Source organism: Passer montanus, unplaced genomic scaffold, assembly GCF_014805655.1.
Source record: "Passer montanus isolate IOZ18808 unplaced genomic scaffold, ASM1480565v1 scaffold6, whole genome shotgun sequence".
NCBI classification, from domain to species: Eukaryota; Metazoa; Chordata; class Aves; order Passeriformes; family Passeridae; genus Passer; species Passer montanus.
This window is the reverse complement of record NW_024371037.1, coordinates 6,806,193-6,832,292: the sequence shown is the minus strand read 5'-3', so window position 1 is coordinate 6,832,292 and position 26,100 is coordinate 6,806,193. Positions and strand designations below refer to the sequence as shown.

The 26,100-nt window shown below is 35.7% G+C and overlaps 1 protein-coding gene across 24 annotated transcripts in view; it reads right to left on the bottom strand.

Moving 5' to 3' along the window:
- The window catches only part of CADPS2 (calcium dependent secretion activator 2), a 285,040-nt gene that overhangs the window by 155,928 nt on the left and 103,012 nt on the right, over positions 1-26,100 (bottom strand). For all 24 annotated transcript variants that reach the window (XM_039726825.1, XM_039726810.1, XM_039726802.1 and 21 more), the window contains exons 4-6: positions 14,258-14,338; positions 12,405-12,641; positions 7,853-7,974 (exon numbers count right to left, since the gene is read on the bottom strand). In XM_039726825.1, coding sequence (XP_039582759.1) covers positions 7,853-7,974; positions 12,405-12,641; positions 14,258-14,338 — 440 coding nt within the window. The remainder of the gene's footprint in view (positions 1-7,852; positions 7,975-12,404; positions 12,642-14,257; positions 14,339-26,100) is intronic.

Genomic DNA, 26,100 nt, shown 5'->3' with positions numbered 1-26,100 from the left:
AGGCACATTAACCTGTAGACTCACACCTTAAATGATGTGTAGTTATTAAGACCTTTCAGGATCTATAAATATATTTTCTTCATCTGTTCAGTGGACTATTCTGCATTCTAGAAGCACTGGACCTTTTGACACCTCTGAGGATCAATGGACATACTAACACAGTGACAGCAAAGAAGAGTCTGCATAGTGGGGTGAAAAACAGTTTCCTGAATGTCATGAGCATTTGAGATGTATAAAGTATTCTTAGCCTGAACAGGATCCAAAAGCAGAAACTTATCTCTTTCAAATCCTTTTTCTCAAGATTTCTCTTTACTCAAAACAACAACCCTAAACTAAATTAGGCTGTAAAACATGTTACAATTCAAACACTGTATCTAATAAAATGTTTAGCAGTTAATTTGAATGTATCTGTGTCATATTGCTTACAAGACATGTAAGCAAATTTTTGAAAGGTCTCTCCAAATCAAGATACAAGAACAAGATATTATTTAAATGTAAAACTGGACATTTAGGTTGCATCAAAACTCAAGAAGAATCCAAAGGAATTGTTTTCATGTCAACTATTGCCCCCAAACAATAATTGAACAAGGTACGACAGGTGCAGACCAATCTGAAATACAAATTTCAAATTCACTCTACTGAGGTATTCCAGGAGGAGAAGGGAGGTAAAATTTGAGGTAACCTTTCTCAACCCCACCTTCTTTGACAGACCACGTCCCTCTAGAAGATACTTTACAGGCTGCCCTTGCCTTCAGCTTGGCCCAGCCAGAGACGAGGTGGATATATTAGAATAAGGCTTATCTTGTTCAAAACCATTTTGCTTATAAGCAAGATTTAATTAGCTTTGGCTTCACCATGCCATTCATAGGCAAAGGTTTTCCAGTTTTAAGCTAGATCACACATCTACATATGCTTTAGCATGATGTTATAGAAAGTTTATACCTGCCTGTTGTTATCCCATTGCCAAGGTTCCGTACAATCTCGGTGGTTTCTCACATACAGCCCCTCACAGCACTGACTCCTTCTTCTCAGCACAGCCAACAAACTACACCTCTCCTCTCGACCAGCCAACCTGCTCTTTTATAATACCCCTCTTAACTGGATCCAGCTGTGGCCTATTAAGAGCAGGCTTGTTCTTAATGCTTGATAATTAGCACAGCTGTAACTCCTTAGGGGCCAGATTACCTTCACCACTGTCTCTATTTTCCTTCCTTTTATCTAACCACACCTGCCTGTAAGGTATTAGTTGCATTTGTTGTGGGTCAGGTGGGAATGAGGATGGAAACAGATACAACTTGTCCATCAAGCTTCCTCCAAGGCTCTGATGTTATAGTGAAAGGCATGGGTGGGACACGCATCTTCAAACCCAAAGATTTTGAAAATGCACTGTGAAATAAAACTGGTTTCAGTCTTGCAAGAGACATGTAACATAATATTACATTTTAAAATAGGACAAATGCACTGTGAAATAAAACTGGTTTCAGTCTTGCAATTACATTTTAAAATAGGACAAACACATAGCTATTCTTTCCACTGGTGCCTCTGTATGAGGAGGGTTAATACTCCCTCTTTATGCTATATGTATTATATAGGGTATATGTATTATATACCCTAATATATGCCTTGGTGACATAAGGATTATGTTTATTGTTAACTATCCAAATAGTGCAGGGAATACACCAAACTTAATTATCTCCTTTCATCCCATTTTCTTCCATGCTATGTTTCTTTATCTGAAAACAGAATATTCCCTTCTAACAAAAGTGGCTTTCACAAGTCCCTTGATAGAACAGACTTAGACTATTTTGGGAGTTAATCACAGAATCACCATAAAATTTAGGCTGAAAGGAACCTCTAGAGGTCACCTAGTCAAACTGTGCAGAGCAAGAACAGTTAAAATTAGGTTGCTCAGATTATTATCCAGTGGAGTTTCAAATGTCTTTTAATATTGTGTCTGCATATAATTCATATTTCTCTGCAATAAGAGAGATTAAAAATTTCTTCTACAATATAAAATAGTAATCAATGACAGATTGATAAAACCAAGGCACCAAGTAAAACTTGGTGAAGCTCTCTTTTGTGAAACTTTTCCACCATTAATCCAGAAGGCATACTGGGATAAATGTGTATTCTTTTTCTTCTCTATCATTTCCTTTGGAGAACCAATGAAATATCAGATAATTTCCTACTGTTAATTTCTTTTTTTTTTCTCTTAACAGCTGGATAACAAACATAGATGGTATTTAATCAATGCGCCAAATTTTTTTAAAGATTGTTTCTTCACTGTATTTTGTGAATTGCTCCAAAAAGGAACACATACTGATATATGACAAGATGAACACAATGATGGAATTGTTACTTCAGAGATACAAAGGTGAATTTTTGAGAAAATTATAACAATCCTTACACCACTCAGTCAAGCCTAGTTTATGAAAACAGACACACTTTGTTTCCTGTCATGATCCCCACTAGTCCCCTTAAAATTCCAAAATACCATTAAAGGATCATGCTCCTCTTCACCAGGTTTTCAGCATTGTTTACATCAGCATAATTACGTCTCTCAAACTTAAGTCTGTGAAATTATATTACTAAAATACACAGACATTCTCTAACATATAACCTCACTTTTGTAAATGTTGCCTAAAATGTATTTATAACTTAAAGAAAATAACTCTGCATGCCAAAAGTAAAATGAACTACTTTGTAGTTGATCTGTGAGATCAACACTGGATTTTGCAGCACCTAGCAAGTAGAAATCTTTCAGGAGTAATAAACAATCAAAAGAACAGGTAAAAGTAAAAAACCCTGATCAAGAGGCTAAATGCTAAAGAAAATGTATCCTCAGAAGATACAATAGGAAGCATATGAACAAAAAGCTAAGCACAGTTATATCAGGAACTATGAAAATGCAGTCTTAATAGTCCCACTGAGAAAATCCCATGCTCAAATTACCTATTTCAGTAAAAAAGCATCCAAACAAAGAACAGAAAACCTTGCAAACACTGTAAGGAGAGTTAGTCAGCTTGCCAGCAACAGAAGAGTTTGATTACTGCCTCTCTGATCAGCCAAAACTTGTGTTTCTGTCCCACCTTTCTTCCTATGTACATTCTCTCATTTTCTATTTAAGAATCCAAGCAATATGAGGCAAGGACAACTTCTTCATTTTACCTTTTCTCTTGTGCAAAAGCAAGAACATGAATTCCTACACATGAAAACAATATGAGGAATGACTGCAGAAAACGAACAGTATAATTAAGTATTACTGAATGAAACAAACTTCATTTATGCACATGTATCAGACAGAGAGCAGTAGCATGTGGGAAACGAGGAGTAGGTGTGCTTTCTCTTTCTTTACATTGTATATCTGTGTTGTCAACCACAAGCTAGGTGACAGCTTTAAGTGTTACTGTCCCCTTGTTTCCCTTAATCAAAAAAAACCCCAAACTATTAAGATACAGGGACTATGATGAAGATGAAGAAAGAAAAATTTCAGATGTTTGGAACATGATAGTCCAACATTATAAATGTTATTTATCCTTTTTCCCTTCAAAAATATGTCTTAGGCCATATTCTCAAAACATCACATTAAAAAAGTATTATTTTTTTATGAGTGAACATGTCATTTAAAAAAGTCTGAAATTTTATAAATCAGGCTTTTTCTCCAGTTTTTAAACTGCTCTATGGAAGTTTTTCTATACAGTCTTTAGTTAATCCACAAGTTCTCATACTTCAAATACTTTATGGAATTAATGATGGTAGAATATGGCATAAAAACAATGTGAGCCCATTTACTATATTTGTGCAGTACTGACTGAGGTTCCCTGCCTCCTCTAGTCAGATTTATTCATGCATTCTTCACATACTTCTAACATATTAATAGCCCTTTTAATAAGATTCTACAATCACTGGCAGTAAAATATGATCATCTTATTTGTCTTGTTCACATGAAGAATAAATATCCTTCTCTATTAAAGTTTTATCATCATCAAGATATGATCCTTTCCAATTGCATAAGTATGTGACAAGAAAATGTCATGTGTAGTACTAAAAGATAGTTCACATTTTTTATTTTTAGGCATGATTTTACACGCCTAAAACATGACACTTTCAAGAAATCACATTATTTAATATGCAGAATTTATAATAATCAAGGATAAGAAAGAAATGTGGATACCAGACTCTAAAAGACTAAAAATAAGACAACTTCAATAACGTTTGAAAAATGAAATTAGCACTGGATTTCTGCAGATGACCCCCTGTGGCATCACAGCAACAAAGTTATGCAAAGCTTCACACAACTAAAAGGGCCCTCTGAGGGCACTGCTTACTGATCTCCGGTAGAAAAGGTCACAGGCTATGTTGGAGGGATTTTCAGCGGGGCTAAAAGGCAGGAAACAGTTGGAAGGAATGAAGAAATATTTCCCAGGCAGTTATAAAAATTTTATTGGGTTTGCATGTGAAGCTGTGTAACTGATCTGTTTGTAAAAATGTCCAAGACATAAGCTCAGTAAAACTACGTCATTCTATAGCATTTGCATTTTAGAATGACCATTAGTTACTCAGTAAGATACATATAAGCAGTACTTCATTTAGGTTGCTAAAGAAGAAAATGAAGCGCTGAAACATAAACTTACAAAGTTATTATTCAAAGGGAGAGAAAACAGGATTTAAATGCATTAAAAAAACAGAAAATATTTACTACTGATGAAAATTGAAAGCCCCTTCAAGGGACCTTAATTAGGCATCTTCCTTTTAAGAATGAATATTGTTTCTAGTTTTTGTATTACTCTTAAGATGGCACTCAGGGATTTAGAGGAACACTTATATACAAGAATAAAAATACTTGTGGAAATATTCAGCATTTGGAATAGTGGATAAATTGTGAATTAGGTGTGCACTTGACTCATGTCTCAGATCACACTGCCTTGCAGTGGCATTTTGAAACATTCATCTGGGTACCCTATTTTCACCTTTTCACTGTAAAAGCCTTTCAATTTTCTGAGTAGTAGAACTGCACTGCATATAGCGATGAAAAAAATAGGCATAAATAATTCTTTATACTGGTTTGGTTTTTTGTTGTTTTTTTTTTTTTTTTCCCATAAATGTAGCCAACCGTTCAAAACGATAAACTGACAACAGAAAAGTCTCTCCAGCCAGCAGTCCCCACAGCAGGCTGGTGGTAATCATTCACTTTTCATCATTCCATACTTAGTATGAGAGCTTTGGTACCCTTTTCTAGCTGCACATCCTACTTAAAATCTGAAGTTACGATCTCATCCAGCCTCACTGCTACTTCTCCTTCATATCAGAAAACAGTACTGAAAATGATACCAGTAAAAGCCAGCTCCAGAGCAGGCGAAGCAGGCAGGCAGCAGCCTCAGGCATCTGACAGCTGTTTTTTCTGTATCAGGAAAGAGAAGGTCTGGCTGTGCTTGCCCACCAGTGCTCTTCCAACAGTGTAATTTCTGATTAAACTCTGCTAAGCCCTCTTGGTTGCCTCCACCACTAATCAATAAAAGCAATATTGCTCCTGCCCAAAAAACCTGATTTGGCTCTAACAGAAAAACTGAACTGTAGAAGAAAGCATGTCCCCTTCCACAGGCAGCTTCCTCCATCTTCTTACTGCTTGCTCGTAATTTGCTAATTTCATGCTTGTCTAATTTAATATCCTCCCCCATTGCCTGAAATGAGGTCTTTATCTGTGCTCAAAAGCTAAGTCTCTAAATACTCATAATCATACTGCATGCCAATGTCTCCTAATCACTCTTGCCAGAAATGGAAAGGAGCACAACTCAGAGAAGCACAAGAACTAGGATACTTTTCAGAGCTCTATAATCCTTGCCCCTCAAAGTTACACTGTTTTACAAGTCAGCAGGTCAACAGCACCAGTAACTCCCATTTCTGTGCTTCCAGACTACAGTTCAGGGCATTTCTCAAAAATTCTTCTTCTAAAAATGCATAATTTTTTGCAAACAAATCCATATGACTTTGGTTTGTACAACATGACTTAGATGGAATAGCCCATAATCTGTCTTTCTCCCATATTCAATCAACTCATACCTTTTGAGTCTGAAGTTCATTAAATAAGTTTACAAGCTTGGAGCAGGTCCTAACATTACACCTTCTCCTAGAAACACTTCAGTTGCTCTTGTATTGACTCGATCTTTTCTAGAACTTCCTTTTTACAAAGCTTCCACCTTTACAAGTAGGAAAATCAATTAATCTCTTGGTAATTTTTAGTTGATGCATTTATATACTTCTGACTGATTTTATAACATTTACCTTAACCTGCAGTATGAAATAAGTAAGCCACGAACTGATTGTGAGCCATCCCTATCATGTTTTGTTCACCATATCTGGAAATAGCTAGAGAAAACAAAATTCTTGACATCCTCAGACTACTTTTTGAAAGGAAGAGAAACATGTCCAAAATTCAAAAACTTGTGTATTCTAGTTGATTTAAAAACTCATACCAATGACATCAGAGGTTAACCAAGTGTTTAAAACAGACCTGAACAAGTTCAAGGGTGAGGAAAAAGAGCAATACACCATGAGAAGAAACAAGAACCTTGGCTGTGTCAACAGGCAGAGGCTGTAGGCACATGCTGCAGGGAACCACACAACAGCAACCGTAAGACAAAGGACAGTTTGGAGATGTGCCCTCCATAAAAAACCCTAGTGGGTCTCATGTGACCCTGAACCACCAGAAAACACTCCAAAAGGTCAAGAAAGAAGCAGGTGTTGTTGAATACCCACTTACGACCTTGCTTCAATGTGTACATCTGCGTGTCTTTTTTATTATAGCTCCTTTTAGAAGGCCCTCATAGTACATGGAAATGATAAGAATAAGCATTCCAATACCCTGGAGAAGGAACACAGCCAGAGACTGTGACAAATGAATTTTACATCTTGTCCCACATACTTAGTGTTCTGCAAAGCTGTTTGAATATGCTGCTGGCTTATTTGCCAAGGAAAGTTGCCACAGCCAGAATAAAGTCCACCAAATTAGATCTCCTTCTACTCCCAACTGTAGAGGAGACAGATAAAATTATACTTCTAATTTTGTCTAAAAAAATTCTGTCTTTGTGGTCCAAATGGAATAGAAACTACCATCCCAATTCCACAGAAGATGTTTTATCAGATACTGTAACAACAGCAATTTTTAAATTGTCTTTCACACAGCACACTATGGTGCCAGTAAAACCCCAACACACTGTCTGGAAAGTTATCTACAAAAGATTCCAAATGACATTTTAACAGAGCGAAAAGTGTCTGAAGACAGTGTGTAGGTCAAACAAATCAACCAATTTAATTTCTTACTCTCTGCTACACTAACTGGTTCAACTACAGATGGCATGATGTTATCCACCTCCAAGTCAGTTTGCTGACTGGCTCCATCAAAAATTAATTGAAAGAACTGGATCCTATAATTTAAAATGAAATAGGCTCAGCAGGTGAGCAAGCTTTGTCAAGATTGATTACTGAGTATTGATTTCCCTCCAATTGTAGAAGTTACACTCCACAAGGCCACCTGCACATTAACCTAGAATACATAAAATCACCTCAGGCTAACATCTATCAAGAGGTTTGTGTTTTTGGAGGATGCAGTCTCTAGTTCTCTTCCTCACCTGTACATTCAATGGCTTTCATTTGGACAGCATCCACACTTCGAACTTTCTTCAACCTAAGTATTATTTATATTTTAACTTCTCAGAAAGAATTAGAGATAACTACTCAAGGAAAAAATCACATAAGCTAGCACTAAGCTAATTGTAAAAATTTTAAAGAAAACCAGATATGTTCTCCCATGACAGAAAAGAGATACTGATGCAGCAATAGCAGAGTAGCTTACTGTGGCCTGGAAGCTTCTGCTTGGTCTGTCTGGAGCTTTTCACCCCCTTCCACTTCCATGGTGCAGTAGACAATCCGATTGGGAGCAACTGACTTCAAACCTTGTACTTCCATTATAACAATCTGAGGAAAAGAGAGCAAATAGTTTATCCTTCAGAAAAAATTACACACCACAATTACTGCAGTACTAAGCTCTGTGCAGATTAAAAAAAATATTAAAAAATCCCCAAAATCCCAAAGTCCACTCACTCAAAAAGACAGAACAGAGTTTTGATTTTATCTTCTTTTTCCACTTTCAACAAATCTAAAAGGAAGTGAAATTTTTGCTCTGTTTCTACTTGGGCAGTGACCAAAAACTCACTCCAATCATAATTTAAATGCCAATAGCACAATTTGAGACTCTTGTCTGAACATAATTCTAAATCAATTACTGCAGTACTAAGCTCTGTGCAGATTAAAAAAAAATATTAAAAAATGCATGAGAAACTGTATCTTTTAATCAGACATCTAAGTGAATATTTATAGAACAAATAGGTTACTAAGTCTGATGGTAAACGAGTAAGTACATGGATCATATCTAGACAAGTAAATTATGGTGCTGTGTCTCTGGAGGTTATAACCCTTGAACCTCAGAAGGGATTTGGTGTTGTGCTGAGCAAGAGGCAGGTCAGAGCACTCGTATCAGCTCCTGTAAGTTTTTTCCCCACTATGCACATCCTTCTCCCAGTGCAGTACTTGCAGTTGGGTTCAGTATGCATATGGGCAAGAGGGAGAAGAGAAATAGAAAAAGCCACCACTACCAGCTGTGCCCTGCAAGTTTTCCTCACCAGGGAAATTTTCAGCTTGGCAGATCATGTAGATTTTCACCTTCTCAAGACTACTCTACACTAGCTCAGAAAAGCCAAATGCAGCTCTATTTTAAAAGCTCTCTGCCTTCTCTAAATCTTGTCACAGTGTGAAATTATTGGAATTTTTGCATTTCAGATGTTTCTAATTCAGAAGATTTGAGAACACAGTCAGGTTCCCCTGGTTTCTTTGGAAAAGTTGCTTTTCTTGCCAGGTCCCTTTGGGCCCATGCTAAGAAACTGGAAAAAATGTAGTCTATCAACAGAAGCTGACCTCAACCAAGCCTTACATGTACACCAACATTTGTTTAATTTATTTTAAAGCTGCCAGAAGCAATGACTACTTTTGGTCTTATTATAGTCAATAGGCTTCTTAGGTCAGCAAGCAACTACTAAAACATGTTGCTACTAAACTTCTTTGCAGGTGTGTCACTTTGCTCCAATTCTAGTAAATTAAACCAGACTTCACCCCCAGCTATAAAATCCTTATTTCTTTAAATCTCCCAGAATAATAGTAATAGACACATGTCTTGCAAAATTGCTAGTTTGTAAATATTACAGTGAGACCACAGTCATTGCTCATTTAGACCATTTTTATATTACCCATAAATAATCAACACTGCCTATTATGGTTCATAAATAATAACATCAATCTAGGGAGAATGATCAAGTCATCCCTCTTTTCCATCTATTATTCAGGAATTCAAGCACTTAGATAGCACTAAAGATCGTTCTAGGTAATACTGCCTATATGGTCTTTCTACATAGTAAACATTATGTCCTTGCTAAATACTGACTTCATGCTTACTCATTTTTATGTTGATAATTCTTTTCCTGAGTTTCCAACTTAACTGCACAGTACACTTGTCTTTGGTAACAATGCAGCACTGGAAAAAAGTTGCATTTCATTCCTTCCAAAGGAAACTGTCACTAGTGGATGTATTAGCTCATTAGCTGATAAACAACTTCCTAAATGCTTGTCTGCATTTGAAACTGTCTAACAGCTGAAGAATATAAGTAAGTCTTGTCCTACTACTATGGGGTTTTTGTAAATTTCTGGAAATATTGTTTGTTTTTTTTTTAAATTTCTGCAAATAGGATATTTACGGAAATATTCAAATTGTAAAAAAAAAGTGGCTGTTGCTTGCAGTGATGCTCAGGAATGTCTCTGACCTTAGTCAGTAAGGTCTACTCCCACTAGAACACTGTTAATATTACTAGCAAGTTCTACTATTTATAATAACAATGCACAGTGACAGGAAGAACCCTGGCCACTTTACCCTGCCTCTAGAAATTTTAGGATTCTTCCACTCTGTCCTACATGATGTAGACTTCCTGTTCATTCAGGTGCTAGTTCAGCAGCCCTCAGTGGGGATTCTGCTGGTTACCCTACAAATGAGTCCCCACACAAGATGTGACATAGATATGTTTATCTGTTATTCAAAACATGTGAAATCGTGTACATTTGACCTCACATTTTCAAAGAAGGAAGTACTCTGTCTTCTAGGAAATGCAATCAGCATTTCTTATTTGGCCATTTGCATAGAAAAAGATCATATCTTTCATATTTCAGTCTTCATTAATATCAATTCAACTGTTTCCTTTTGCCCTTATACCTTCTGTGATTTTGCTTCTCAAGAGCAAAAGATGCACACACTGTTTGGCAAGAGAGTCAACTTACATGGTAACTATCATGTCTCTGATGAAAACCTGCCCTACTAAAAAACTATCTCATGTAGAGTAATACTTTAATTCTTTGCCTTGCACGGGATGAACTGTGGATTAGTTATCTTGCAGCAAATCTCTTAATTGCTAATGGGGAAAAAGGCAAAAAAACCTTAGGTCACCAGACCTAACAGTCTACATATCTGGTGGAAGAGCGGAGGGGCTATAAATGAAGCAAACCTGCTATGAACGTACCAGAAATTATATCTCCTGTTTTTTTCATTTCATGATTGTTTCAAACTTTTACTGTGCTTTTGCCCTAAATATCACACTATTTCTAGCCCATAACAGCTGTCTCAAGAGGGACAGAGAAGGCTTTTCCTCCTCTTACATTTATCACCAAGCATACTTTCTTGAAGACCAGAAATATTATTGCCAAACTTTTTATGGTACTTTTTAGATTATTCAGAATTACTCTTGTAAATGCTATTTATGGACCTTTCCAGGCTTGGTATTCCCCTTGAGGCAGACATGGCACATGTGATGGAGGCATACAAGATTCAGTACAGGAGTTATAAATACTTCATCTTCTCATACACTTCAACACTAAAGACTGCACTCCAGTTTTACATGCTTGATGAACTAAAACTTTTTGGCACATAGAATGATGGATCTTACTACTCTCTGAAAGCTGATTGTTGGGCTTTTACATTATTAGTTAGCAATATTAAAATTGCATATATTGGGATAAGTAATTTCTCATTTATACAAAGAATTGAAACTTCTTCATTGTCCATATTTGATTTTTTTATTCTGTATCTTTAAGAATGACATGGCAAAAAATTGTCTGACTTTTCAACACGTGAAAAAAATCAGATGCTTGTTTCACTTGAGAAAAAAATATGTTACATTATTAGTTAGCAATATTAAAATTGCATATATTGGGATAAGTAATTTCTCATTTATACAAAGAATTGAAATTTCTTCATTGTCCATATTTGATGTTTTTTATTCCGTATCTTTAAGAATGACATGGGAAAAAATTGACTTTTCAACACATGAAAAAAATCAGATGCTCGTTTCACTTGAGAAAAAAATATTTAAAAGATAAACAATTTTTATTTCTTTTGAACTCTTTAACAATTGAAATATTCATTGTATAACATTACCTGCTGTCTTAAACAACCTAGAGGCACTTCAAGTGCATAATACAAGTACGGCACCTTCTGACCAACAAATACACCACACTGTGGTAATGTTTTGATTCTACTATTACGAAAGCAAGATAAGCATTTCTTGGTATGCACATTTGCAGAATTGGACCTGAGTTATGAGGCCAGGCTGAAGGGGGCTTTAATCCATCACATCTAGTGGAAGGTGACCATGACAGGGGCGCTGGAACTAGATGAACTTTAAGGTCCCTTCCAACCCAAACCATTCTATGATTCTATTCTGTCATCAGAATCGTTTAATAACCAAATGTATTTGTGGCTTCCTCTTCAAGTAAACTGAAATCTATACAGATTAGGATTGTACCCCTACAGGCCAGACTTCCTGCGTAATCTCAGAAAAAACAAGACAAGTTTTCCTCAAGATTCTTGAGGAAAATGCAGAAATTTATAAAAAAACTGCTATGATCACCAGTAAAGAAAAATCACTGTGTTTTATCTAAACGCTTCTAGTGAGAAAACTCTATTCATTTATAAAATTCCAGGAAGGCATTCCTGATAATAACAGTATTTCATTTTAACATTTAGAATTATACTTAGCTATTTAATAAATTGGAATTCATTTAAAGTTACATTTGTATGGGAGATTCAACTTCCCACACTATTGTGTGGGCCCAAATGCAACTACTGCTGCAAGAGGAAAATGCATCATCCAGCTGTATTCTAAATCCTAATTACCAAAGATACAGAGCATAATTAACTTCTTCAACATAACATTCTAAAAATATTAAGAAAGGACTAATAAAAAAAGTGTCAGGACAGGTATTCTAGCAATTTAAGCCATCAACGAGTTTTCTGTGAAATTTGCAATTACCTCTAATGTGAAGGAGAGAACCACATCAGACTTTGACAGCTGAACTTCATTTTCATCTCCTATGTCCAAGAATGCAGAATTCTGTGATCGCTTTAACTTCTGCAGTTTGAACTCTGGCCCACCTTTAGACACTGGCAGACTTTCCAAATTTGCCATCAGCAGATTCACTGAAGACCGCAACTCCTCTATGTACATGTTCTCCATTTCCCTTGTTACAAATTTTGGGAATTTTCTTTCCTTGGAAAATAAATTTTAAAGGTTAGGGTGAAAAAAAAATTCCCACATTATAGATCATATTAATTTACCAACTTGCTTTCAGTTAAGAGACAATAAATAAGAATATAAGTAATAATTTCAGTGTCTATCTATTTTTATGTCTTCAAAACAGTAATAGAAAGCAAATCCTTTCCCATAAACACAGAACAGTTAATTTTGGAAAGAAGAAATAAATTAAAATAGAACCTTGCACATGTCCCTGAATCATTTAGCCATAAACCCAAACTGAAGAACCACACATTAGGCATTTCTACTTACAGGTGTTTTAAGCATAGTAATTAATAATAGACCTTTAAGATTACCTTCAATATTTTATAAACTGGCATTTATAAAAGCACCTGTCCACTAGTAGTTTTGTTACTTCATCTATTTCCCATGCTACCAATAATAAGTCTATCATATTCATGCTTCTAATATAAAGCTAATAAACTACAACCACGACAAGAAATTCCTATCATTGTTTACCTTTATTTTTTATAATGGGTCATTCACTTTGAAAGTAACATTTACTTACAATGCATTGTTTTATTTTAAATAATAATCTTAATAATAATAATAAATAATTACTTTAAATAATAATCCCTTTCTTAAACATTACAGATAACTTAATAATCAATTTTTTCCTCTGTAGAAGTTAGACAATAGTATTTAAATATAGTGTTTATAACAATAATCACAAAGAAAAAACATATGTACTCATGTAGTGCATATATGAATCCATACAAAGCCGATTTTATGCACAGTTTCTCCAAATATTAAATACTGGATGCTTAGGAGAGTGTCATTCAAGATTAAACAAAAAATGTAAATTATTCTAAAATATATGTTTCACATATAAATGAAAAACAAACACCAATCCTAATATATTGTCTGCAAAGACAGGCATCTTGCTCCTAAACTGGACAATTTTTATCATTGTGTTATAAGGCCCATCATAAAATGTTTTATATTAAAAACTTTACAGTTGATTTTGTTTCAATAACAAAGACCAAGCAAGTCGACTGTGACCAAAAAGTCCTGCAGCAAGTTGAGTGGACTGGCTCATCCAGCATGACAGGGCCAATAAATGACATATTAAAAAAAACCCTAAAAATAAAAACAAGTAATTTATAGTCAGAGACTAAAAACACAGGCCAAGGCTCAGAGTTGTCTAGCAAAAAACCCCAAACCCTTAGCAGTGTTTTTCAAACTGTACTATATCCTGTGAGGATCATTCAAATAATAATATGCCCACACAGAAGACAAATAAAACAGACTTTTATTGTCTTCTTAAAATATCTTTCCACTTGCTAAGATGCTGTTACTATCCAGTGTAAGAAAAAAAAAGAGGAAAATTGAACTTGCTGTTGAACGACATGTCGGATCACACAGGATAGGCCTTTCCAAAACCAGGTTTTGCTTTCTCCCTAGCCCAGTTGTCAGACACTCTTCAGAGCAGAAAGAAATGCATCTGCCAGTCTGTTTTCAAACAATCTTCTGCTTCATTTTAGAATAAGAAATAGGAAACACACTTTATGGATCATGCTACTCAATCTCATATGAAGATACGTTTTTGGTGCAAGAAAGCAACCACTTACCCTTGCCATTTGTTCTGCCAGTTGCAGTCGTCCATCTAGTTCACGTCTTATCTGGGCTGCTTGCTCATCTCCATTATCCAACTTGGAAAGAGAACAAAAATAAATCCAACTGTGAGAAACGCATTACATTTTAAATTTATAGCAAGCCATCTAGCTAAAAAAACAAGAGAAATTAATTTTAATCTTAAAATTACTGAAACACTAAACAAATACACAGCTTTGAGGCTCGCAAGAGAAATTAATTTTAATCTTAAAATTAGTGAAACACTAAACAGCTTTGAGGCTCACCAAGATGAAAGAAATATAATGGCCACCATACAGTCAGAGCAGTCAGGGTTTCTGAAGGGTAACCAGTGCTCCCTTGAATTTTTAATACTCAGACTAAACAGAAAAGGTATGATTTATTTGTAAAAATAGCAGCTAAAATAATTTCTCCATGAATCAGAAAACTGGAATAACACATTGGCTTAGAAAATGTTTGCAAGGAAATTTATCCTTTGGTGCCATGAGTTCCTGTATAGGCATATATAGGTATATGGAATAAAACTGTGTGACTATGTCTCCTAAGAATAGTATTGTTTCACTCAAAAAGCTCCTTTCTCCCAGTATTGCCCAACTGCTCACACCAAGGTATGTCCAATTTGTGAACTTCCAATTTTCATACTTACAGAATAGTCAGGACTAAATGTCTGACTTCTGTCAGGGAGGCAAAGAGGAAGGACATATCTCTTTACATCAACAGAACAGCAGGTCTCAACAGGAATGAGACTGCCCAATCTAAATGTCTGACTTCTGTCAGGGAGGCAAAGAGGAAGGACATATCTCTTCACATCAACAGAACAGCTGGGTCTCAACAGGAATGAGACTGCCCAACGCATTTTTCACCTGTTTACGTTTTATGGGCAGCGGAGGGGAGGGGAGGTGAACTGGGGCTTCAGCTCAATGCATGGCCCTGCACAGCTGGTTAAGAGGAAAAAAGAGTGACACATCTCGCCATCTCACCTGAGTAATTGCCAAACAAGGACAAAGACAGCGTTGCCAGAGAGGGCTCTCTCTGTCCCTAGGGCTAAACACAAACATGCTGAATCAACTCTAGCACATTTAGTATATAGCTAAGGTTTAACGATACCTGAGTGGCTCTTAACTAAAAGAAAACTTAAAATGGACATGCTGAATCAACTCTAGCACATTTAGTATATAGCTAAGGTTTAACGATACCTTAACTAAAAGAAAACTTAAAATGACTAGTGATGCAAATTGGCATAAACTGGTCCTTTAATTAAATCAGATCTCCAGCTTATGAACATAAGCTAGTTTGGGAAATTATTCATTACATTAAACTAAAGTTTTTCAGTGTTTTTCTCACTAAGACTGCTACTCTGAGTGTATCACACCAACGTTGTAACACCACCTCCTTTACAATGCTTATTTAAATCCAATGCTTCTTAAACCAAAGCATTCAGGAAAATTAGGATTCCAAATAAAATAAAAAAGAAAAAAACCCTAAAAAAAACAATTAAAAATGCACTATCTAGTGCTTACAGGTCAATGTGCTTAATGCAAATCTGACCATATCTAGAAACAGGATGAAAAGTGTTTTCCTGCTAGTACAGAAGTGATACGGAACATGGAATCTGTCACCTGTGCAATCTGGCATCTTGCAAGATCCTTGGAGAAACTCAGCCAGGCTACCAGAAAGATAGAGAACAAAAGCTGATGGCATACCCAAAAGAGGCTCAAGTTCATACCAGAGAGTAGAAGATGGATCATGGCCCAGACTGGAAAGGTTCTCCCACTAAGCCTGTCAATAAATCTCCTCCTAACTTGAAGCCTACCTTGACTGTGAGCATAAACAACAAAACTGTTCTTCATGACAGAAAATGTTTTAAGTTTTCAGAATACAGTTATGGTATTCAAAAAATACAATACAGTTATTGCATTCAAAACTTTGTATTGAATACAATACAAAGTTTGTATTCTTCCATTTCTCAAAAGGAGAGACTTAATGAATTTACCACTGAGAATATTTCTACTTTTTTAATATTATACCACATAATTTTGTAATTATTTTTGTTTTCTCACTGTGAAAGCCTGTCCAATAAGTAAAACTAATTTGTTTTTCTTTTTTTTTGCTAAGAGGTCAAAATTATTTTAATAATATATGCCATGACAGGCAATTGCTTGAAAATATCTGCTTGAAAATAATTTCTATGACTGAATTTTGATTTCTGCAAAAAGAAGAGTGTAGGAGAATGGAATAAAGCTAAAACCTTTTCCTGTGTCAATACAACTTAAATGACTGCCTCCATTATTAATTCATTTGAAGAAGTAAGAGATTTTACTTAAAGACTAATATTTAGCTATTTTTCCATTGTAAAAAATGATCATTCAAGCTAATGAATATGTTAGCTAATTTTGAAAATCTTAGCATTTTTCTTAACTCTGCATTGCTTTTCATCATCTCTTTGTACTTGAGGGCTTAAAAGATGAGTTCCCTACTTACTTATTTTAAAACTTCAGTCTTTCTCCCAAAATACTTATAAATTCTAATGAGTTTGCTGCTTGTATGTAATGATGTTTTGTAAAGCATGGAAAGAAGCTGAAGAGGTGAAAAGCAAAGAAGTTTGCTTTACTTACATAAAAGAGCCAAGGTAATAATGACTGGTAGGTCATTCACATCTGTCCCAGTAAGAAGTAAAGCTGTTGATATTATTATTTTTGCAGTATGAAAAATGAAGTTATAATCAGAAAAACAGTAACCTTGATATCTCATTCCATGCAAGGTCATTTTGCTTGGTTTTATTCTAAACTCAAAAAACTACATGAAAAAAACAACTTTACAAGCAACGCACTGGAGTGATTATGAATGTGTACTCAATTATTATTTATCTACTGAATATGAAGTGAAAACATCAGTAAGATTGAGAAAATTCTGGAAATGTAAGAATTTGGAATTTCTGAGTTGTGTCCACTTTTTTACATAAGGAGACACTTGATAGGACCCATCACATGAGTGGGGAGAAGTGACAACCATTAACATCAAGTGTACCCTTTTCCTTAATTCCATATTTGAGGATCAGATCTAGACCCAAGACAGACATCTGTGGATATCAAGCTATTAAAACCCTTGGAGTAATTTTCAAACTTAAATAAAAACTAGAAAAGCATGACACTGCATAGAAATGAATATAAATGCAACAGTGCAGAACAACTACTCAGATTCTTCTCAGTATTGCAATTGAAATTTGGTTAAAAGAAACCATTGATTTGAAAGGATTTATAATAGAGGCTTTGTAAAAAATGGTTTTTTGGGGTTTTTTTTAAGAACAATTCACATTTACATGGACATCACACATAATGTTTTCTATTCTTAAATATAAAGTTTTTTTTTTTCAAAAATTGCAGCATTAGAGATTATTGAAAAATAGGGTATACAGAAATCCCATTTAATAAGAAACTTAGCTTGCTGCAACAATAAATGTACCATACCATAGCTATTCACTGATTTTATCAACACTAGAGATGCTTCCCTTTTCACTTAAACCTCACATAACCAGTTTGTATTTTAGCAGCAGGGAACCTCACTATAGAACACTCTACAGACACCAGAGACCTGTTTTCAGTAAATCAGGTACATCAGAAGTCCTGACTAAACAGACCAATGTTTGCCCTAAATGCCCCACATACAGTGTCAAAAACTTGTAAAACCTAGGCACAGACATTGACTCCCCTTTTGAGGGCTAGTTAATTCAGTTGGAACATTCTCAACTGAGCAAAAGCATGAGTAAGATAGGTTTTTGTTCTGCAAAGATGACAGTGATTTTTAAAGCTTCATCAGAAAAGTCAGCACTTATGAGTGACTACACTTGACTGCATAAAAAGTTACTTTGAAAAAGAAAGACAGATCGTCATCTCTTTTTTCCCCCCCAATGGTGTTAAATTAAAACAGCTTTCTAAAATAAGCTTACCACCATCACATATCAAACTATTAATTAAAAAATATTTTTATTCCTTAATGCTTGCAGTTGCCTTTATTTTTTCTCATTCTTAAAAGTACAATCATCTTTGCAGATAGAGTGGGAGCATGCTCAAAATGCAAGCTGCCCAACAATTCTTATTAAGAGGATTACAGCTGCTTATATAAGTGTCCACTTCTGAAAGACAGACTGAAGTTTTCTACTCCAAATTTCTGCTTTAAGGATTTCAGCCAAAACACTCCCTTGCTTTTGAAGAGACCATGCTAGACAACAGACAATACACTGCTTTATCAGTAATAAGAAAAGTGGTGACCATCTCGTCAAAGAGTTGAAGAGTACCTTGCTTTGAAGTAAGGATCTGACATTTAGCAGGATCCCAGCTGAGAAAATCAGCTCAACTCTGATCACATTATGAACCTTTGAAAAATCACTTCTGCAGTACTCAAGCTACAAACAGCCACTACCAGAGGCTAAATCAAACTGCATTCAGACACATCTTCAGGTTGTGCTGCCCTCTGTCTTGAATCTGCATGAAGTCAATGCGCCTCAGTTTATCTGCTCATTTAAGTAAGGCTGTAAACTTATCAGAGTTACAAATTACTATTCAGAAACATCATGCTATCTTACTTGACAAACTTGCTTAATTTGTATGCCTGAACACCACAGAACAGAAATACCTCTGAATAAATGAATGTTTCTATAGTTAAACAGGTCAGAAAAAGACAGCATACTTTGTGATTCCTATTGAAATATTTTTTTCTCTTTTAAAATTACTTACAAGGCTGTAATGTAGCAGTGTATTTTGGTCCAAAAGAAAAAATGTACACTAGAAAAAAAATCTGGTTAATGTGCAACTTAAGGTATAAAAGGTACTGATGCTGGCAGGAGATGCTGTACTAAAGCCCCAGCACACACCTACACTACCCTACACACGAAGTCAGATACCCTATGCCCAAGAAACAAGATCAGCTTGTGTATAGATGAATACAAAACTGCTGCAGGTTATTGTTCTTTACCTTCACAATGCTCAAACTGATAGGTCCTCCACGTGACTATTTTATTACTGCTGTGTTAGCTTCCGTGCAGCTTTCTAATTCACAGTAACATCAACATGAAACTACAGATATATGCCCACAGCATTATAAATGTCTCTACATGTAATGACTAAAATGATGCTACACATATCTAAGTACTTGCTCTTCTTTCTGCAACATGAAATCCAAAGAATTTTTTCATTCTGTGTGACAGCAATGCTTGTTTTTCCTTTACAGCTACCTTTTGTCACACATAACCAAGTCTGAGCCTGCTGAGCTGAAAGGTTGTTTGCAGATGCCCCTGTGAAGTAACCTGCAGGGTCCATCCCTGATTACTGCCAGACAGCCAAGGTAAAAACTTCCAACAAAAACCAAATGGAACAAAGGACTTGGATCTAAATTGTTGAGATAATACGGTAATGAAAAAAATGGTTTTCTGGAAGCAACTAATGGCATCCAGGATCAAGGCTGGAAGAAGACAGGGAAGTCCTAGCACTCAGCTTTGGTTGTCAATCAAGAAAGCAGCAGGCAGGTAATGGGTGTACTAGCTGCAAATACTGGCAGTTTTCAGATCACTGTCCTTGGTACTCTTATCTCTGACTCTAAAAAAAAGGAGTTTTGCTTCAGACAGACCTGGCACCTCTCAGGCCTGCAGTATTTGTTCCTGTGCTTATCTTTACACAGGCAGAGTTGCTTAAAAGGAGCAGACTGGAAAAAAAATAAAGGTGTCTGCAGTGCTAAGGAGGCACTGTGCACTGAACACAAATGGCCTGCAGAGATTCCCAAAGGCTCCCAAGTTTGTGTACCAAGATTACTAACTAAATATAGGAAAGTGGAAGAACCAACAAATTTCAGTTCAGGCCAAAAGAGAAGAATCATACCCAGCTCATGACTGAAATAGCTTTTGGACATGAATTCAACAGGACTTAACTTCTGAAGGATGAGACTGTGATGAAAGTAAATTGCCTCCACATCATACAGGAGGTAAAAAACAGATTTAATTAAAGGGCAGGATGTGTGGAGCTTTCTTAAGCTACTGCTGGACCTTTTGATAAACCTCCTGCCTCCTGTTTCACAGCAAGAAAGATACAGCTGTAAAAGTAAAGAAAATGTCATCACTCTATTTCAGTGGAGGCTGTGTCATTTAGCTTTAGTTTTAAGATATTTTCTCTTCTTTGTCCATAGATTACACAGAGGATTAATTATGATTCATAAAAGAGATCAATAAAATGATATTTTAAAACTCTCATATTCTCTGCATGCTGTAAAATTCCTATCATGTATCACCCAAATGACTATGCTGACAGATGACCTAAACTGTGGTAGTGAAATCCTTTGGATTTCCAACAGAATTCTGCAAATCACAAATTTCAAAAACTCATTTTCTATATCTTGCTCTTCCCAACTCAGTCCTTTTCCCGGTCAACATACGCAAATCTGTCAAAAATCACTAGTTTTGGTAAATATATGGAAAATTTTGTTTTAGAATATGTGCAACAAAAAAAAAAAATCTAGTGAAACATAAGGGAAAGGGTGTCAAGAGAGAAAATCTGAATAGTTAAAATAAAGAGGAAGAAAATGCACCTACTTTTGAAATTATTTCTCATGTAGAATGCAGTAGACATTTTTAAAAAAATTACTACAAAACTCAGCTACCACTGAAATAATTTTTGCTTTCCATTTGTCTGCAGTAAGTAGACTTTAAAAAGCTGTGCAGGTCCAAAAGTCGTATTAGGTGTTCAAATAACTTCTCCCAATGCACCATCAGGCCTCTCAGGCTTTTTGTATTGATTTTGCTCTAGCAGAGCACAAGATTTCCTCTCAGACAACTGGCGAGGTTGATCACTCAGTTTTCTGGCAACACAGAGCCCAAACATCTGTTAAAATTAATTTTAGTCAAAAGTCTTACTGACTGCTAATTTTTTAAACAGTTTTTTGGGGGGGATGGTAAGCATCAGTTTTATAATCATATAAATATTGAAATTAGGATGGAAGGTCTTTAGATGATCAGAGAATGCAATTAGCATATCATTCTCTGCAGTGTGTCAATATTGTTAAAAACAAATAATAATGAAGGTAAAGAGCAAGGCCAGTCAACAGTCAAATACTGTACACTGGCTTCAGCTGATTAGAAAAAAAAATCCAATCAAATCAGTGTTTTCAAAAACTGTGCCTGAGGACCTTTAATGTATACATATGTACAATCTGTATAGGACCTCACTAAAAAAAATTTTTTTACAATCTTTGTACGACCTAAAAAGCTCTAAAAAAATCATGTACAATCTCAGATAATGAGATACTTTGTTCTATGAAATGTTTTTATGAAGTTCTGAACCTGTTTATTTGATTCCAATATTGATTTATAAGATATCATTTATACTAATTGGTTGTACTCGTTAATTAAACTTACTATATACTGATTTATAAACTAACTATTTTATTTACTATTAAAACCAACCCAAAATCTAGAGTAATGAATATATTAAATAATTAAATTAATTTTAAAAATAATTAGAACTTGTCAAAAACAACATTGAAAACGATAAAATTTTAAAATATAGACTTTTTTTTTTTTTAATCAACCAGAGGATGGACCCTTAGGCAATTTCCAAAATAATCAAAGCCGAGAATTTAATATGGCCTTTTCTTGCATTCAAGTTTGGAAAATAAAGTATATGCAGTTTTGCATTTTCAGCACTGGTTAAAATGTCTCTCTTGATTCATTTTTTCAGGGACTTCCAATACCAAAATTGCAAGTAAAACCTACGACAAGACTTGAAAATGAGCAGGAAAAGAAGCACATACAATATTCAAGCTAGTCACAATGAACACGGTGGCAAGAGCTAACATAAATCCACTCCATTCAGTACATGTACACAGGTCAAACTTCCACTGTACACTGCCAATACTGTAAATGGTAAGACATTTGAAGAAATAAATACACACCATGTATTAACGAGGAAATCTTTAGCAAGAAAGAGTTTATTTAGTACTGTGATATGCAGCTGTACACTGCAACTTCAGTCAATAATTGCTTCCCTATCAATCACCTTTCCTACTTGACTGCTATTAACCTTTCAGAGAAACTGTAAGTAGTGGAAAACCTTTTATTAGCAGTGAACTTGACTAACCTTGCCAGACAACCTTGGCCTTTATTGTATGTCCCAAATGTCACGTGACATTTAATATTCTTCTACTTAACATTACCATTACTGAAGAAAACTAAAAAATAAATTAACAGTTCAAAATTTATTCTAGACAAAATTAAAATGTAGTCTTCAATATTTTATTGCATATTTTGATCTACAGAGTTGAACTGATATTTTTGAACAGGACACTCAGAAAAGTAATACAAATGTCCTTGCACAGTTAAGAATGAGGTTTTTGTTGGTCTATTTGGATTTGTACAGGACCCCAGCAGCATTCTTGTCTATGAGAGCTGAAAAGAAACTAGAGCTTCCCAACCAGGGTTTTCACTAATTTATAGGCATGGTCCTTTCCACAACAGTCATAGAATCGCTCTGCACTGCTTGCCCAAATAAAACATATATTTTATAGGACTGTTGGTGTTCTGATAACCTAAATTCCAAGAGCTGAGATCGGTTTCTTGTCTTGAAAAAATCATGGCAAGTAGTATGTAAACAAATAAAGATAATTCAATAATGCACACATATCACTGTTTTCCCTAGATATTGGGATAACACCATTTGAAGAAAGTCTGCTAAGACCTCATATTTACAAAGAAAATCACTACCTCAACACTGAGTCTGCTACTACTTTTAACTCTGACTTGATGCAAAGATGCTTTATTTGGTTCACAGAAACTGTTCATTATGCAATGTGAGCATTGAGTGATAAAGATACTCTGACCTAGATAGAGATATTTTAAATATTTATTTATTCACAGCAGTCTGTTTAGGCAACAAGGAGAGAAAAATGAGACAGCATATATTTAGACATCTAATGGTTTTTAGCTAGAGTGTCTGTAAGTATTACAGACTCTACTTAGCCTTGGAATCATTATGATACTTGGACATTTTTAGACATCTAATGGTCTTTAGCTAGAGTGTCTGTAAGTATTACAGACTCTACTTGGAATCATTATGATACTTGGACATGACTACCAGCAGATTGTGAAAGGGGGAAAAAAAGCCCAAATAAAAAACAAATTTGAAAAAGAAAATGACAACTTTAAATTCCCCCAGAATTTGGTCCACATAGACCAGAATTGTGGGACAGCAGAGGAGATTATTTGGGTAAAATGCTGAGGTCTGACTGCTCTCCAAAGCAAACACCCCTAATGATAGTTAGAGCCTGAGGAAATGTGTGGCATGTTATAAGGTACACCCAGGCAAAATCCTAGTAATGTCAAATTATGGACCTGCTCTCCATCAACTTGTCCATACCTTTTCAATCTCTGCCCTCATCACTCCCTGTGACAAAAGGTTTGGGAATTTCTCCAGAAGTTGTATATGGAAGCCTTGTTTCCATTTTCTATCTCCTATAAATTTTCTTGACTGTCCTAGTTTCTGGTGGTGTGGCATGTATCAAGTGAAGGTACACATTCATCTTACCCAGTACTTTCATAACTTTGTAAACTTCAACTATACTCCCCCCTGTCAACCTTCTCAGCTGCAGACTGAAGAGTTTCAGCCCTTTCAGCCTCTCTGCAAAAAGGCTGCTATTCCATGATTTTCAATGCCACCCACCAGTTCTCACTGACCTCCCCTATATCCTTCAGAGAGGGAGAAAAAAGCTGCACACAATATTGAATGTAAAGGCATAAGAAGGTTATGCACAGCAGGAAAATGATGACACTGATGTGTAAAGAACTAATGATTTCACCACAGGGAAACCAAAGTGTCTTTCTGAGTTGTAATTGCCCATGCTCAGTTCAGCATCTTCTGGCCATGCACTGGTTTATTTCTCCTCTGATGCAGCACCTTAGCTTAGCTACATTAGAGCTACATGAAATCACATCTTGTCACACTTCTGCCCATGCAGTTTTGTGAGATCCTCCTGGAGTTCCCTCCAGCTCAAGCAACATTAGAGTAGACAAAACATTTTCATCTCATCTGTAAGGTCAGAGATTTTTCTTTCACTGCCTTTTCCAGGACACAATATACTGAATAAACAGGCAACAATTCTCCTAAACAGAGTGAAGCAGACAGAAAAAACACTTAAACTCCATAGGAACCAATCAAAAGGAAAACATAAGAAACCTTTATCCAAAACCTCCTTTGAAAACATCAAGACTGTACCGTAAGAATACTGCTACCACAGAGATTGTCATTCAGAAAAAAGTATCATGGGGTGATGAGGAGTCAGACCACTGGGTGTCTAGAGCAGCACTGTTTTTAAATAACAAATATAAATATTAAACTGCACAATTAGATGTGATTAGAATCACATTAGGATTCAAATTACTGAATCAGTAGGGGATTATAGAGGAGAAAAAAGATGTTAGCACAGGTCAGAAGTGTCACTGAAAACAATTGAATTTTCTGCCTCTCTTTCTTTTGGCATTTGCAATGCAACAGATCATTTGGCAAAACCCAGGTTTACCCTTCTTACTTGCTGAACCTACAATGTTTGGCCACCACTGCTAGACAGGATGAAAACACAAGGAAAGCACATTATGCTGTGACAGAAGGAAGGATAATAATGACAAGCTATTTACAGATTTAGTCACAATAAATACTAAGAATACATCCTTCAGATAAATCCAGGACATGGATGCAAAGCATTATTTTTTATTAACAGAAATGAAAAAAAAAGTCTGCAATATGCCATACCATAAACATCTTAAATCTAACTAATCTAAATATATCTTGGTTTTCACATCTGCTTATTGGAGTTCAGGGATACCATTAAGACAGACTTCTCACACTCATCACAGTGCTGTCTTCCACACTGTAAAGATCAAACTCTTCAGCTGTTGCTAACTATGAAAATGCCTTCCACCCCAACTTCGCCACCAAAACTATGAATACAAAATAACTTAACTTTTACTTATACTTTTTCACTCAAGTCTTTGTCTTCTTATTTGTATGAATGTTCTTCCTACACCTAGGCAGGGCAAAAAGCTTCAGAGCTATTTGCAGAGCCTATTGAACCATCTAAATAAAGTATCTTTTAAGTCAGAAATGTAGGGTCCCTAGGTAATCAATGGAGAGGTGGAAAAGCCCCCAGAGTTATTTAAAGTGCTTAAGCAGTTATCTGTACGCCTACCATGAATACTGTGGAAGTCCCAGCTGCACTGTAATCTCTGGTGAGTAAGAGGATCAAAGAAATGGGTGTTTTTATTCTCTCTCTCACCTTCCCCCAGACCCTGCTGAAATAGATACTGGCTGTCACCTTAAATACAACTTAGTTTCAGGTTCTGCCTAGGGAATACCCTCCCACACCCACCCTAGGCAGGAAGTGATGGGCCTTAAATGAGTTATGACTCACGTCCTGATCCTCCTTAGAAAAAGTCTTCCACCCTCCTCCTCTCCCACCACCTGCACAGAGATTACCATATCCAAGACAACAGAAAGATTAGCATGCAAACCTTGTTGCTATATGCATATTTATGTCCTAAAGTGGCTCACAGTGTTTTCTATTTTCCTGAAGTCATCCTTGCTTCATAAGGAAATCCCCTCTCCTTCTGCTTACCCTACTCACTCTCCAAAAATATAATGCAAAATATTTTCTTGCCTTACTAATCACTGGTAAGAATTTCTCTGGGGTGTTGAAACCAAAGGGAATATACACAATTAGGTCAAAAAATGTTAATGAGAATTGCATTAACTAAGCAAAAGCACCTTAAATATCATGTCAATATTTTTTC